At 32.4% G+C, this 16,996-nt stretch overlaps 2 protein-coding genes across 2 annotated transcripts; both read left to right on the top strand.

Moving 5' to 3' along the window:
• Nucleotides 1–49: 49 nt before the first annotated feature.
• LOC140046220 (small ribosomal subunit protein uS13) lies at nt 50–2,361 on the top strand. Its single transcript, XM_072090786.1, has 5 exons — nt 50–139; nt 785–883; nt 1,290–1,376; nt 1,526–1,719; nt 2,107–2,361. Exons 1-5 carry the CDS (start codon nt 137–139, stop codon nt 2,180–2,182), a joined length of 459 nt encoding a protein of 152 aa, XP_071946887.1. The 5' UTR covers nt 50–136; the 3' UTR covers nt 2,183–2,361.
• Nucleotides 2,362–3,039: 678 nt separating this feature from the next.
• LOC140047127 (E3 ubiquitin-protein ligase TRIM45-like) lies at nt 3,040–8,797 on the top strand. The gene is made up of 5 exons (XM_072091960.1): nt 3,040–4,709; nt 4,895–5,024; nt 6,087–6,204; nt 6,894–7,020; nt 7,695–8,797. Exons 1-5 carry the CDS (start codon nt 3,464–3,466, stop codon nt 7,832–7,834), a joined length of 1,761 nt encoding a protein of 586 aa, XP_071948061.1. The 5' UTR covers nt 3,040–3,463; the 3' UTR covers nt 7,835–8,797.
• The last annotated feature ends 8,199 nt before the right edge of the window (nt 8,798–16,996 follow it).

The following is a 16,996-nucleotide window of genomic DNA, read 5'->3' as shown; positions in this document are numbered from 1 at the left end:
GCACTTTTGATTTGTTCTGTCGTACTAGAATATTTTGTGCTAGCCAATGGATGAAGCTCTTTCAAATTAGTTCGGAAAATGTGATGGAGCCTTCTGGGAAACGTTCTTTTCCGGTGGTGGTGAATCCAAATCGACCATGGTAATAATACTTACGAGAATTTCAATCTATCTAAATCACACTTATTCAACTATATTATAAAACCCTACTGTGCTTATATTTTTGTTTAAAAATTGTTTTATATTTCTGGTGTTTTATTTGTTTTCCTCTTTTTTTTACGTGATTATTTTATACCAATTAATCTATCCACCGTCCAGCTAGTAGTAGGCCAGGCCTGGCTGGTGGGGGCCTGGCTTTGTGTTTCGAGCTCTCCTTACAATCCCTCTTTCGAAAGAATGCGCTGATATTTTTTACTATGGATATTTGTTTAATGTAATAATGTGTCTAAATCAATATATATCTAGCCTAGGCCGCCTAGCTAGATACCACCCTACTACTACTAACTAGCTATGCCTGGCAATGGCATTGGCAAGCTAAGCTAGGGATTTAGGAACCTTAGGGTCGTTTCGGCCCACTGGCAAAGTAAGCCCTGCGGGCTGGCTGTGACAGTTCGGGCGGTTGGTAGGCCTAGGCTAGTAGTAGTATAGTTTGTGTAGTTACACTGACCATCCCTAAATAAATGAACAATTAATAATTATACTATTAGTAGTAGTTGCTTCGTTGCATTTTTAAATTCTGTTAATTTATAATATAAAATAACCTTTTTTAAATTTTTTTTTTCTGCAGAGTCTTGTAATTCCAGAGAAGTTTCAGCACATTTTGCGTGTTTTAAACACAAACATCGATGGCAAACGTAAAATCATGTTTGCCATGACTGCCATCAAGGTAGAGAGAATTTCAGATTAACCTAATAATAATAATGCACTTGTCAATTGTATGGCCCACTATACAACCCCCGGGAGAGGTGAGTCATGGGTGCGTCATTTACAAATAATTATTGAGGCATGGGTGCGTCAAACAACTTAGATGGTACGTTACATCAATGAACAATGGTGTGTCAATGTCCATCACTTTTACCATATCATAAACAACATGGTCATAGTGCGTCAAAACGGGTGTGTCATGGAATTCATAAGGTATAACGCACATCGGACAAATGACGCACCTCTCCTGGGGGTGTATAATATGCAAAAAAAAAAGTTTAATTCAATCTAAAATAAAATAATTACATCAAATTGCTATTTATTAAAACTAAATATAATCTGAAACAAAAATTCTGCTTGTTTTACAGGGTATTGGTCGGCGTTATGCCAACCTTTGTTGCAAGAAGGCAGATGTTGATCTTAGCAAGAGAGCTGGAGAATTAACAGATGAAGAAGTAAGTAATCACATTCGTATTAACTACTTTTTTTAAAGGCCCATTTACATTAGGACGATAACGATCAACGATGTTTTCATTTTATTTGAAAGAAGAAATAAATGTTACTTGAAATGAAATGTATAATCATTAATTTGTTTTCATGACAGGTAGACAAATTGGTGACGATCATGATGAACCCACGTCAATACAAAATACCTGACTGGTTTCTGAACAGACAAAGAGATGTAAAAGATGGTAAATTTAGTCAGGTACTCGCCAACGCCCTTGATAACAAGCTCCGTGAGGATCTTGAAAGACTAAAGAAGATCAGAGCTCATAGAGGTCTGCGACATTACTGGGGGTAAGTTTGTTAGTGAATGTCATATCACTACCATATTTGGGCATATCACTACCATATTTGGGCATATAACTACCATATTTTAGCATGTCACACTTTTTTTGTCAAACTAGTTTGATAGTGTAAATAGAGCTTTAGAAATAACTGACATTATTAAATTGAAAAACAAAACAAAAAGCATTTGCAAACAAAAATAAAAACATCAACGGTAGATTTTGTCTGGCCATCACCTTTTATTTCTTTTATCAGCTAAGTGCTATATTGTTTAATATGTTTAAATATAAGCTGTTGGGGAATTAAATAAAACAAAACTGTATTATGTACAATAATGTATTCTATTTTACTTCTCAGACGCATTCTTTTTTAATCCACCACATTTTTTGTTTACAGATTGAGAGTAAGAGGTCAACATACCAAGACTACTGGCAGACGAGGTAGAACCGTTGGTGTATCCAAGAAGAAATAAACAAACAAAATAAACTATAAATAAGGACCACCACTTGGTACAGACACACTGATGTGATCACGATGTGAGGCAATTAAAAATGAAGCCTTACTAAATATAACATACATACAAAACTATCTTTAAATTTAATACAAGTGTGAACTGCACAATCTGACAAATAAAGCAGAAATGTAAACATATATTGTTTGTTCCGTATGTTTGTAAAAGTAGTTATTAAAGTATTAGACATTAAAACTCTAAAGCTTGGTTCCCACTAGGATGCAACGCAAGCAAGTAGACCAATCACGAGCGACAATTTGAATGATCCATCACTTGTGATTGGCCAAATCAATTTGCGTTACAATATTGTGTTGCATCTTAGTGGTAAACAAATTCAAAGAAAACCAAACACCATATCAAATGTGATGCTACATGGTTATACAAATGTACCAATTGGATCTGTTAGTTTGAAGAAACACGACAGCGTTCAAGTACCCTCACCTCCCCCACCCAAGTTTTCCATCATCACAATACAGTTGTATAATACATTTATAAGATCAAGAATCGTCATATTTCTCAAAAAATCGTCACAGTTATGTGATCACTTTTTACATATATAGTACTGTATCCAACATATTTTAGAAACAAAATTGGGAGATATTTCTCAGTTTTATGTGGAATCAATAAACGTTAAGGAAGTATGGGTTAGCTTAGTGAAAAATAAATTCAACAGAAATATTTTGGAACCAGCAGATATATTGTTTCAATGAACAATACATACTGCTTTGTTAATTGTGTGAAGATGGTAATAAATTGAAGTGCGCCCTCTCTAGGCTCATTGTGTTTGCTCAAGCGGAAAAGACGGAAGAAAAGTTTTCAGTAACTTCGCTGTCAAAAACGGAGGCCTAGCCTAGAAAAGATAGATTAATTTTTACTGTAGAGTTTGGGTTTTATTTCACCAAACAACCTACGACGAATATTCCGAAGTCTGTTTAGACGTGATGAAATATAAACCTGAAGGATTGCGACACATCCATCATCAGGTTTTGGAGATATTAAAAGTCTAGCTAAGAAGCTGGCTAGGCTAGCTAGGCCTATAGGCCTCTATTTATTATTATCTAGCCTTAAAAACTTTTGTTCTTGAACTACCTACCGCGGGACGAGGTCGGCCACTCAGGTTGGCTGTCATGTAAGCAACGACAGCAGAATATAGGCCTAGACTAGCTAGTAATGGTATAAATATAGAATATTTTCATTTACATTTAATTGTTTGTTAATATATTTAATTTAATTTTGTTGGAAATGTCTGAACAAATGATTGTTGAAGGTGAAATTGAGAACCAGTGTTCTGGAAATTGTAATGGATCTTCGGCTGCTGCTGACAATGTTTCCAGTAGGACTGAGTTAATTGACTTAGATTGCAAATCATGTCACAAGCGGTATAATGACCCACGATTACTTCCTTGTCTTCATACATTCTGCGCAGAGTGTATACGTTCGTTTGAGCCGTACATCATCAGCAGTGACGATAGAAATCCAAATTTGTCAATCTCAATGAACAGTCTGTCAAGTATATCCAACACTGTCGTCACGTTGATGTGTCCAACGTGCGAATCCGAGGTCGATCTACCGAGGCGTGGTGTTTACGAACTACCGGTAAATTTCATGATACGAAAAGAAATCTTACAAAAAGCTCTGAATCCAAATGAAAATAACGTTCATTGTGATCTGTGTGAGGAATCGGACGCCATTTCCAGGTGTATGGAATGTACTGTCAATTTATGCAATTTCTGTTCGCAAGCTCATAATCGCCAACGAAAAACTGCGTCTCATAAAGTCATAAGCTTGGAAGAGGTTCGCAAAGAAGGTGTTGATGGACTGTATAGCCCCCTCAAGTGTCAGTCACATCTACGAGAAGAGCAACGTTTATTTTGCGAGACTTGCGATAAAACAATCTGCCGTGATTGCTGCATCGTGGAACATCGTGATCATGTGATAGAATTTAATGATGACATTGTAGATGAAAGTAGGACGTTACTTTTGAAACTTATTTCTAAAAGCGAGCCACATATTTTGACTTTGCAGGGTACGCTTAAGAAGATTAACGAACTTGACGCAGAGATTGAAAATAAGAAGGAATCCGTGAAGCAGGAGATCGATTTGTATATGCAATCTTATATGTCCGCATTACAAAAGCACAAGGAACAGCTGTTTGTAAAAGTTGACAAAGTTTGTGAAGAGAAAAAACAAGCTTTGAAAGCGCAACAATTCTACATGAAACAGACACTTGAGGACGTGCAACACAGCTGCGCCGTTGCGAAGAGAGCTCTCACTGACGGAAATAATGATGAGTTTTTATCGCTTAAACCGTTATTGACGCAGCGAATGGGAAACTTCAGTCGACTCCAGATTCATTCTTCCCCGAGAGCTGATGCTTTTTTAAAGTTTTTGCCAGATGTTTCTGCGGGGGAAATAGATTCTTTAGAAGTTTTTGGAGATATTAAGTCAAAGATAATTGACCCTCAGAAGTGTAGCGCAAGTGGAGATGGTAGGTGCATCTTTTTTCGAGTACAGTCAACTTTCCTAAAACCGTAGGCTTTCCCAAATTGTTTTTTTAAGATTGTTAGAAGATTTCTGGTTTTGGGAGAGTTCTTTTAAAAGTTGGTAGTTTAGCATAATGAACTCTATAAGATCTATAGATATTAATTTGTCTTATTATTTGTTAATCTTCAGGGTTGTACGTTGCTAGAGAAGCAGAAGAGGCTGAGTTTTGTGTTGTTGTCCGAGACAATGAGGGCAAGGAATGCCCCCAAGGGGCAGAAGACATAAATATTGAAATCATTCAGAGAGGAAGACGAAATGGGTAAGATTATTGGTAAAACTATGTAGAATTTTGTGTTGGGGAGAAAGGTGAAACATTGAGTAATGCTATCTACAAAAAAATGTTTATGATGGTTACAAATTGGACATAGGCATGTTATTTATAGTATCCAATTGTAAAAATTGAATGTTGAATTTCATTTCATTAATTTTATTCAACCAAAGAGAAAAGAAAAATATCATATAAAAAATAGAATAGGAACTACAGATATTTTATGACACTTTAAAAGATAAGGTAACAACTTTCTCTTCTAATATATTTACAGTAATTCAACAAGATTAAAATATGTAGAGCTTACTTTTAACATTAAGCAAGTGAAAATTCTTTTTCAGTTGAGAAAAACTGTACAAAATAGTTCCGAAGTTTCAAAGAAATTCCGAAACAGCTACCCTTAGAATTTGAATAAAAGGTTTAAATTGTAAATGTACTGTAGGTTTCGCTTGAGTAGCTTCTATGAATAGCCCCATGTCATAAAGCTGATCCTAATCTTGTAAGCTAATAGCCTTTTGTTAATTTTGCCTCTTGTTGAAAATTTAAATTGACTCAGCAGCCTGAGAAATAATTGACTTTATTTTGCAAATAGATTGCCTGATACTATTTTCTAGGTATTGATTTCATGTGTACCATATTGATACACCCCTGGGCTTCAAACCTTGTTACAAAACCACATCCAAAAATGACAAAATTAAGAAAAGTTGTGTAACATAGTCCAGTCAAAGGCCTGAATACCAAAAAACTTGTCAAGAAATGTTGTTTTCATAACCATATGTTTGGTAAACAACTGTGGTGCCTTTCCATTCTTTTCTTGGATATAAGGACTATAAAACATAGGTCCAGTGTACACTAGTACATCTTACGAGACAAGTAGGGGGTTACCCCGGTGTAATATTATTCACACAGCCACTGTCACACACAGACACTTATCATGAGGGCCCCTTGATTGTCAGCATACACTGTTTAGGGTCACCCTCTATAAATAAGGTGAAATAAATAAAATAAAATAAATACACTTAGTTAACTATAATATTCATTATTTGTTTTTAGAGAGCATGTTATTGTTGATATTGAGGATGAGGAAGACGGATCACATAAAGTATATTATACGCCTGACATACCAGGACAGTACTTCATTAGCGTCTTTATTCATACGCAACATATTCAGGTAAATTTACTTTTTTTTTCTTTTTTTGACCAATGAAAATAACTATTTTACTGCTTTGTTATTACTGAATAAAAAATGTGAAGTTTGCTACTATAGGAGCCATATATAGCAATCTTTTTTCAATTCAATTCAATTTTATTTTCATAAGATCATTATGTAATAACATGAGAGATTTTTTTTAAAAGTTGAATGCACTTATGCTGGAGAAACTTAAACAAGCCCAGAAGGGCTTAAGGCTAGTTCCACCAGAAAAAAAAAAGAATTCAAAAAGTATATATAACTGATATTTCAAGTGAGGTCAACAAATAATTAGATAATTTAGAAAACTACCTTTTGAACGAAGAAGAAAATAAAAACTATTTGTTTTAGGTGATTAGAGAGGGATGGAAATCAGAATGGGTAGGGAGGGATGTTGCTATATTTATTTATATTTCCTACATATTTTCATTTAGAAAGATTGTAGTAGAGACATTTAGAAAGATTGTAGTAGAGACATTTAGAAAGATTGTAGTAGAGACATTTAGAAAGATTGTAGTGGAGTATCAACCGACGAGGACCATCAAAGCAATAATGGTGATCTTTTAGCGCCTTGAGCACTTTTAGTAGATATGTGCGCTATATAAATTAGTATTATTATTATTACGATATATATCACTGATTTTAAATGATAAATATTTGATCTATTGTAGGGAAGCCCTTTTGTGGTAAACGTTCGAAGTGCATGGAAAGAGCATTCTGGGAAATTTCACTGTTGTACTTTCTGCTCAAGTGAAGGTCGTAAGGATGTGACTTGTGCCTGTGGCGCGACCATGCCAGGTAGGTCATTAAAAGTGGTTTGCCAATTTTTAATAGAGAGTCTGCTACAAATTATTCTAATGTTAGCAGAGTGTACTTCTGTTGGATCAAACAAACAATTTAGTTTTGATTATTTCTTAATGGCCTTAATCCATGCCCTTTACCAAACTTAACTTACCCAACAAAAAAAAAGCTTTGTGAATCATGCTCGGCATTTTGACTGTGACAAAACTCTAATTAGACAACCAAAATATTTCTTTTCCTATTAATTATATATTATGTATATTTGTAATTATTGATTTTAAACTACACTATCAAACTAGTTTGACCAAAAAAGTGTCATGTGCACAAATATGGTAGTGATATGACATCATTATCATGTCCATATATGGGCAAATCACATTTTTCTTGTCACATAAAGTTTGATAGTGTAGACAGAGCTTTACATACCTTAGTCACAATAGTAGTAGTATATCTTGATTTCTATTTAAAATATAATATTTTTAAGTTATTTTTTTCTTAAGCTTTTTGTTACAATTAAAATCAATATACTAATTAGTCAATCATCAGTCAGTCAAGATCATAAATCAATACATTTCTATTTAGAATTTTTGTTGATTAACTTAATTTAAATATTTGTTTAATACATGGTATTTTGTATTTTTAATTTAAATAATTTGTTTTGACCTTTTCAGGTGGGTTCAAAGGTTGTGGGCATGGACATGAAGGTCATCCGGGTAAACCGCACTGGTCATGTTGCGGAAAATCAGATGAGAATTCCGAGTGTGCACGAGTTTTCAATGAACCATCAAAAATGAAAACCATTGCTGTATAGAACATATCAAACTTGACATAAAGTAGTACATAAGGATTGAAATAATCTGTATTAAATGTATTTGCTATTTTTTATTCGACAACAAGCGGTCCAGGGGTTGCGACAGCAACAGAGCGCCATAACACATTTGTGTTCGCAACCCCTATGTGATGACTTAGAATAGAATTGCATGTTGTCCACATCGAAGGGCTTTTCTTGTATAATTTCCAATTTAAGGTAAGCAGTAAAATGTAGTAAATTAAGATACACTTAATTTTCAATGCTAGAATTTAAAGAAGCTTTAACCAATTTCTTATGAAGTAAATAAAACAATTAATTTTAGATATATAACTTGCTGCATCTTTAATGCAGCTAGACTCGTTTCTAGATGACTTGTAATAGTCAATTAGATTCTATTTAGTGACTGCTGCTGCTGAATCGGCTGCTATGGTGGTGTTAAGTTTTAAAGCATATGTTTCAGTTATATAACTTGCTGCATCTTTAATACAGCTCGACTCGTTTCTAGATGACTTGCAATAGTCAGTTAGATTCTATTTAGTGACAGCTGCTGCTGAATCGGCTGCAATGGTGGTGTTGAGTTTTAAAACATATGTTTCAGATATAAAACTTGCTGCATCTTTAATACAGCTAGACTCCTTTCTAGATGACTTGCAATAGTCAGTTAGATTCTATTTAGAGACAGCTGCTGCTGAATCAGTTAGATTCTATTTAGAGACAGCTGCTGCTGAATCGGCTGGAATGGTGGTGTTGGGTTTTAAAACATATGTTTATAATATAAGGATAAACAAACAGTTCTTTTAATTATTAAACCCAATTATTGCCTTACAAATAAAAAAACTATTTACTTTATAAGAAATGTATAAATATTATACATAATTCCTTGCACTTTGGACCAATTAACACACTCTTTCAAACCTTTTAATAATATTACATTTTGGAATAATTTTTAATTAAATTAAATATATTTTATTCAGGTATTTTAAGTTATGCATTTATGATGGGATAATGTCACTATTATCTAGACTTATTAACAAGTTATGTAGAAAACCATTTTTTGAAAACATCCCTATACTATAGTAGGCCAACAGGGATTTTTTTCATAACCCAATATTACTATAGCATAATTAACATGCACAGAACGTAATATTCGACTCTGCGCATGTTTATTATGCTATAGTAACTATTTATATCAAAAAATAAAAGGGTCGAAAATGGCCATTTTTCGAAAATTTCCCTGTACTATAGTACAGAGATTTTTTCAAAAAATGGCAAAATTTCGACCTTTTTATTTTCCGAAAAAACTAGTTACTATAGCATAATTGACATGCGCAGAACCCAATATTCGACTCTGCGCATGTTTATTTTCATATAGTAACCATTTATGTCAAAAAATAGATAAAACTGGTTACTATAGCATAATTGACATGCGCAGTAGATAATATTCGACTCTGCACATGTTTATTATGCTATAGTAACTATTTATATCAAAAAATAAAAGGGTCGAAAAATGGCTATTTTTCAAAAATTTCCCTGTACAGTACTATAGTACAGAGATTTTTTCAAAAAATAGCAAAATTTCGACCTTTTTATTTTCCGATAAAACTAGTTACTATAGCATAATTGACATGCGCAGACCCCAATATTCGACTCAGCGCATATTTATTTGGATATAGTAACCCCTTATGTCAAAAAATAGATAAAACTGGTTACTATAGCATAATAGACATGCGCAGAACCTAATATTAGACTCTGCGCATGTTTATTATGCTATAGTAACTATTTATATCAAAAAATAAAAGGGTCAAAAAATGGCTATTTTTCGAAAATTTCCCTGTACTATAGTACAGAGATTTTTTCAAAAAATAGCAAAATTTCGACCTTTTTATTTTCCGATAAAACTAGTTACTATAGCATAATTGACATGCGCAGACTCCAATATTCGACTCTGCGCATATTTATTTTGATATAGTAACCGCTTATGTCAAAAAATAGATAAAACTGGTTACCAACCCATAATTGACATGCGCAGACCCCAATATTCGACTCTGCGCATATTTATTTGGATATAGTAACCCCTTATGTCATAAAATAGATAAAACTGGTTACTATAGCATAATAGACATGCGCAGAACCTAATATTAGACTCTGCGCATGTTTATTATGCTATAGTAACTATTTATATCAAAAAATAAAAGGGTCGAAAATGGCCATTTTTCGAAAATTTCCCTGTACTATAGTACAGAGATTTTTTCAGAAAATAGCAAAATTTCGACCTTTTTAATTTCCGATAAAGCTAGTTACTATAGCATAATTGACATGCGCAGAACTCAATATTCGACTCTGCGCATGTTTATTTTGATATAGTAACCATTTATGTCAAAAAATAGATAAAACTGGTTACTATAGCATAATTGACATGCGCAGTAGATAATATTCGACTCTGCACATGTTTATTATGCTATAGTAACTATTTATATCAAAAAATAAAAGGATCGAAAAATGGCTATTTTTCGAAAATTTCCCTGTACTATAGTACGGGAATTTTTTCAAAAAATAGCAAAATTTCGACCTTTTTATTTTCCAATAAAACTAGTTACTATAGCATAATTGACATGCGCAGAACCCAATATTCGACTCTGCGCATGTTTATTTTGATATAGTAACTATTTATGTCAAAAAATAGATAAAACTGGTTACTATAGCATAATTAACATGCGCAGTAGATAATATTCGACTCTGCACATGTTTATTATGCTATAGTAACTATTTATATCAAAAAATAAAAGTACAGAGATTTTTTCAAAAAATAGCAATATTTCGACCTTTTTATTTTCCGATAAAACTAGTTACTATAGCATAATTGACATGCGCAGAACCCAATATTCGACTCTGCGCATGTTTATTATGCTATAGTAACTATTTATATCAAAAAATAAAAGGGTCGAAAATGGCCATTTTTCGAAAATTTCCCTGTCCTATAGTACGGGGATTTTTTCATAAAAATGGCAAAATTTCGACCTTTTTATTTTCCGATAAAACTAGTTACTATAGCATAATTGACATGCGCAGACTCCAATATTCGACTCTGCGCATATTTATTTTGATATAGTAACCCCTTATGTAAAAAAATAGATAAAACTGGTTACTATAGCATAATAGACATGCGCAGACCCCAATATTCGACTCTGCGCATATTTATTTTGATATAGTAACCCCTTATGTCAAAAAAATAGATAAAACTGGTTACTATAGCATAATAGACATGCGCAGAACCTAATATTAGACTCTGCGCATGTTTATTATGCTATAGTAACTATTTATATCAAAAAATAATAGGGTCGAAAATGGCCATTTTTCGAAAATTTCCCTGTACTATAGTACAGAGATTTTTTCAAAAAATGGCAAAATTTCGACCTTTTTATTTTCCAAAAAAACTAGTTACTATAGCATAATTGACATGCGCAGAACCCAATATTCGACTCTGCGCATGTTTATTTTGATATAGTAACCATTTATGTCAAAAAATAGATAAAACTGGTTACTATAGCATAATTGACATGCGCAGTAGATAATATTCGACTCTGCACATGTTTATTATGCTATAGTAACTATTTATATCAAAAAATAAAAGGGTCGAAAAATGGCTATTTTTCAAAAATTTCCCTGTACAGTACTATAGTACAGAGATTTTTTCAAAAAATAGCAAAATTTCGACCTTTTTATTTTCCGATAAAACTAGTTACTATAGCATAATTGACATGCGCAGACCCCAATATTCGACTCAGCGCATATTTATTTGGATATAGTAACCCCTTATGTCAAAAAATAGATAAAACTGGTTACTATAGCATAATAGACATGCGCAGAACCTAATATTAGACTCTGCGCATGTTTTATTATGCTATAGTAACTATTTATATCAAAAAATAAAAGGGTCAAAAAATGGCTATTTTTCGAAAATTCCCCTGTACTATAGTACAGAGATTTTTTCAAAAAATAGCAAAATTTCGACCTTTTTATTTTCCGATAAAACTAGTTACTATAGCATAATTGACATGCGCAGACTCCAATATTCGACTCTGCGCATATTTATTTTGATATAGTAACCGCTTATGTCAAAAAATAGATAAAACTGGTTACTATAGCATAATAGACATGCGCAGACCCTAATATAAGACTCTGCGCATGTTTATTATGCTATAGTAACTATTTATATCAAAAAATAAAAGGGTCGAAAATGGCCATTTTTCGAAAATTTCCCTGTACTATAGTACGGGGATTTTTTCAAAAAATGGCAAAATGTTGACCTTTTTATTTTCCAATAAAACTAGTTACTATAGCATAATTGACATGCGCAGAACCCAATATTCGACTCTGCGCATGTTTATTTTGATATAGTAACCATTTATGTCAAAAAATAGATAAAACTGGTTACTATAGCATAATTAACATGCGCAGTAGATAATATTCGACTCTGCACATGTTTATTATGCTATAATAACTATTTATATCAAAAAATAAAAGGATCGAAAAATGGCTATTTTTCGAAAATTTCCCTTTACTATAGTACAGAGATTTTTTTCAAAAAATAGCAAAATTTCGACCTTTTTATTTTCCGATAAAACTAGTTACTATAGCATAATTGACATGCGCAGAACCCAATATTCGACTCTGCGCAGGTTTATTATGCTATAGTAACTAATTATATAAAAAAATAAAAGGGTCGAAAATGGCCATTTTTCGAAAATTTCCCTGTACTATAGTACGGGGATTTTTTCATAAAAATGGCAAAATTTCGACCTTTTTATTTTCCGATAAAACTAGTTACTATAGCATAATTGACATGCGCAGACCCCAATATTCGACTCTGCGCATATTTATTTGGATATAGTAACCCCTTATGTAAAAAAATAGATAAAACTGTTTACTATAGCATAATAGACATGCGCAGAACCTAATATTAGACTCTGTGCATGGTTATTATGCTATAGTAACTATTTATATCAAAAAATAAAAGGGTCAAAAAATGGCTATTTTTCGAAAATTTCCCTGTACTATAGTACAGAGATTTTTTCAAAAAATAGCAAAATTTCGACCTTTTTATTTTCTGATAAAACTAGTTACTATAGCATAATTGACAAGCGCATAACCCAATATTCGACTCTGCGCATATTTATTTTGATATAGTAACCATTTATGTCAAAAAATAGATAAAACTGGTTACTATAGCATAATTGACATGCACAGTATACAAATAATGAATGTTTATGAGTGCAATGGTACAAATAATGGCACGAGGTGAATGATGAAAGGTTATATCAACGAGGCAAAGCCGAGTTGATATAACCTTTCATCATTCACCAAGTGCCATTATTTGTACCATTACACGAATACAAAACATTCATTATTTGTTTTATATAACATCTAAATAAATTCTAGTTATTTGAATCAAATAAAAGGTAGCCCTAGCCAAAGCTTACTACATTTCATTCACACACATTTGATTAAAAACAGTAACATTTGGTTTTTAATAATGTTATATTAAATGTTATATTTATATGGATTTCGTAAACACACCTACTTCTGTGTTAATTATGTCAACAAACGACCAAACAATCCTAGGCCTAGCAAGGCTAAAACGCCTAGGCTAGGCCTAGCCTAATACTAGCATGGCCTACTAGGCTAGACCTAGTAGCCTAGTACTAGCTTGGCTGAAAGGCAAAACTTCGACAGACAATTGGAACTTATCTAAGCTAATTATGGTTTTTCCAACAATTCCACGTCTTGTAGGGATGTCCCCATTAATTAATCAAAATCCTAAAAACGATCTAAAGCTAATTTCAATGCCTTTTTGAATGAAATTAGTACATAATGTCCAAATCGTACACAAATATCTGCTGCTGTTGCATATCTCGCGGTGGTTTGGACGACAGGTGGCGCTGTTGTATTTCACAGTACATATCATAGGATAATTTGTGTACTAGATTTTTTTTCATCCGCGAGACGTTTTTTTTTTCGTACACAAAAATGTTTCAAAAAGTACTATTTAACGATCGTTGAATAGTGCGTACTATTGCACGCCATGTGACCCACATTCGTCCAATCAAATGACAGGAATTTATTTAGGTGTTATATAATAGATAATATTCGACTCTGCACATGTTTATTATGCTATAGTAACTATTTATATCAAAAAAGAAAAGGGTCGAAAAATGGCTATTTTTCAAAAATTTTCCTGTACTATAGTACAGAGATTTTTTCAAAAAATAGCAAAATTTCGACCTTTTTATTTTCCGATAAAACTAGTTACTATAGCATAATTGACATGCGCAGACCCCAATATTCGACTCAGTGCATATTTATTTGGATATAGTAACCCCTTATGTCAAAAAATAGATAAAACTGGTTACTATAGCATAATAGACATGCGCAGAACCTAATATTAGACTCTGCGCATGTTTATTATGCTATAGTAACTATTTATATCAAAAAATAAAAGGGTCAAAAAATTGCTATTTTTCGAAAATTTACCTGTACTATAGTACAGAGATTTTTTCAAAAAATAGCAAAATTTCGACCTTTTTATTTTCCGATAAAACTAGTTACTATAGCATAATTGACATGCGCAGACTCCAATATTCGACTCTGCGCATATTTATTTTGATATAGTAACCCCTTATGTAAAAAAATAGATAAAACTGGTTACTATAGCATAATAGACATGCGCAGACCCCAATATTCAACTCTGCGCATATTTATTTGGATATAGTAACCCCTTATGTCAAAAAATAGATAAAACTGGTTACTATAGCATAATAGACATGCGCAGAACCTAATATTAGACTCTGCGCATGTTTATTATGCTATAGTAACTATTTATATCAAAAAATAAAAGGGTCGAAAATGGCCATTTTTCGAAAATTTCCCTGTACTATAGTACAGAGATTTTTTCAAAAAATGGCAAAATTTCGACCTTTTTATTTTCCGAAAAAACTAGTTACTATAGCATAATTGACATGCGCAGAACCCAATATTCGACTCTGCGCATGTTTATTTTCATATAGTAACCATTTATGTCAAAAAATAGATAAAACTGGTTACTATAGCATAATTGACATGCGCAGTAGATAATATTCGACTCTGCACATGTTTATTATGCTATAGTAACTATTTATATCAAAAAATAAAAGGGTCGAAAAATGGCTATTTTTCAAAAATTTCCCTGTACAGTACTATAGTACAGAGATTTTTTCAAAAAATAGCAAAATTTCGACCTTTTTATTTTCCGATAAAACTAGTTACTATAGCATAATTGACATGCGCAGACCCCAATATTCGACTCAGCGCATATTTATTTGGATATAGTAACCCCTTATGTCAAAAAATAGATAAAACTGGTTACTATAGCATAATAGACATGCGCAGAACCTAATATTAGACTCTGCGCATGTTTATTATGCTATAGTAACTATTTATATCAAAAAATAAAAGGGTCAAAAAATGGCTATTTTTCGAAAATTTCCCTGTACTATAGTACAGAGATTTTTTCAAAAAATAGCAAAATTTCGACCTTTTTATTTTCCGATAAAACTAGTTACTATAGCATAATTGACATGCGCAGACTCCAATATTCGACTCTGCGCATATTTATTTTGATATAGTAACCGCTTATGTCAAAAAATAGATAAAACTGGTTACTATAGCACAATAGACATGCGCAGACCCTAATATAAGACTCTGCGCATGTTTATTATGCTATAGTAACTATTTATATCAAAAAATAAAAGGGTCGAAAATGGCCATTTTTCAAAAATTTCCCTGTACTATAGTACGGGGATTTTTTCAAAAAATGGCAAAATGTTGACCTTTTTATTTTCCAATAAAACTAGTTACTATAGCATAATTGACATGCGCAGAACCCAATATTCGACTCTGCGCATGTTTATTTTGATATAGTAACCATTTATGTCAAAAAATAGATAAAACTGGTTACTATAGCATAATTAACATGCGCAGTAGATAATATTCGACTCTGCACATGTTTATTATGCTATAATAACTATTTATATCAAAAAATAAAAGGATCGAAAAATGGCTATTTTTCGAAAATTTCCCTATACTATAGTACAGAGATTTTTTTCAAAAAATAGCAAAATTTCGACCTTTTTATTTTCCGATAAAACTAGTTACTATAGCATAATTGACATGCGCATAACCCAATATTCGACTCTGCGCATGTTTATTATGCTATAGTAACTATATATATAAAAAAATAAAAGGGTCGAAAATGGCCATTTTTCGAAAATTTCCCTGTACTATAGTACGGGGATTTTTTCATAAAAATGGCAAAATTTCGACCTTTTTATTTTCCGATAAAACTAGTTACTATAGCATAATTGACATGCGCAGACCCCAATATTCGACTCTGCGCATATTTATTTGGATATAGTAACCCCTTATGTCAAAAAATAGATAAAACTGTTTACTATAGCATAATAGACATGCGCAGAACCTAATATTAGACTCTGCGCATGTTTATTATGCTATAGTAACTATTTATATCAAAAAATAAAAGAGTCGAAAAATTGCCATTTTTCGAAAATTTCCCTGAACTATAGTACAGAGATTTTTTCAAAAAATAGCAAAATTTCGACCTTTTTATTTTCCGATAAAACTAGTCACTATAGCATAATTGACATGCGCAGACCCCAATATTCGACTCTGCGCATATTTATTTTGATATAGTAACCCCTTATGTCAAAAAATAGATAAAAATGGTTACTATAGCATAATTAACATGCGTAGTAGATAATATTCGACTCTGCGCATGTTTATTATGCTATAGTAACTATTTATATCAAAAAATAAAAGGGTCGAAAAATGGCTATTTTTCGAAAATTTCCCTATACTATAGTACAGAGATTTTTTCAAAAAATAGCAAAATTTCGACCTTTTTATTTTCCGATAAAACTAGTTACTATAGCATAATTGATATGCGCAGACCCCAATATTCGACTCTGCGCATATTTATTTGGATATAGTAACCCCTTATGTCAAAAAATAGATAAAACTGGTTACTATAGCATAATAGACATGCGCAGACCTAATATAAGACTCTGCGCATGTTTATTATGCTATAGTAACTATTTATATCAAAAAATA

The sequence above is a fragment of the Antedon mediterranea genome, chromosome 4, assembly GCF_964355755.1.
Source record: "Antedon mediterranea chromosome 4, ecAntMedi1.1, whole genome shotgun sequence".
Lineage (NCBI taxonomy): Eukaryota > Metazoa > Echinodermata > Crinoidea > Comatulida > Antedonidae > Antedon > Antedon mediterranea.
This window is presented reverse-complemented; position numbering and strand designations above follow the sequence as displayed.

Excerpts from the sequence above, each read along its gene's own strand:
- LOC140047127 (XM_072091960.1), top strand. The coding sequence starts at position 3,464 with ATGTCTGAACAAATGATTGTTGAAGGTGAAATTGAGAACCAGTGTTCT. Across the intron at positions 5,025-6,086 it reads CAGAGAGGAAGACGAAATGG|AGAGCATGTTATTGTTGATA; the intron begins GTAAGATTATTG and ends ATTTGTTTTTAG. Across the intron at positions 6,205-6,893 it reads TTCATACGCAACATATTCAG|GGAAGCCCTTTTGTGGTAAA; the intron begins GTAAATTTACTT and ends GATCTATTGTAG.
- LOC140046220 (XM_072090786.1), top strand. Across the intron at positions 884-1,289 it reads TTGCCATGACTGCCATCAAG|GGTATTGGTCGGCGTTATGC; the intron begins GTAGAGAGAATT and ends CTTGTTTTACAG. Across the intron at positions 1,377-1,525 it reads GAGAATTAACAGATGAAGAA|GTAGACAAATTGGTGACGAT; the intron begins GTAAGTAATCAC and ends TTTTCATGACAG.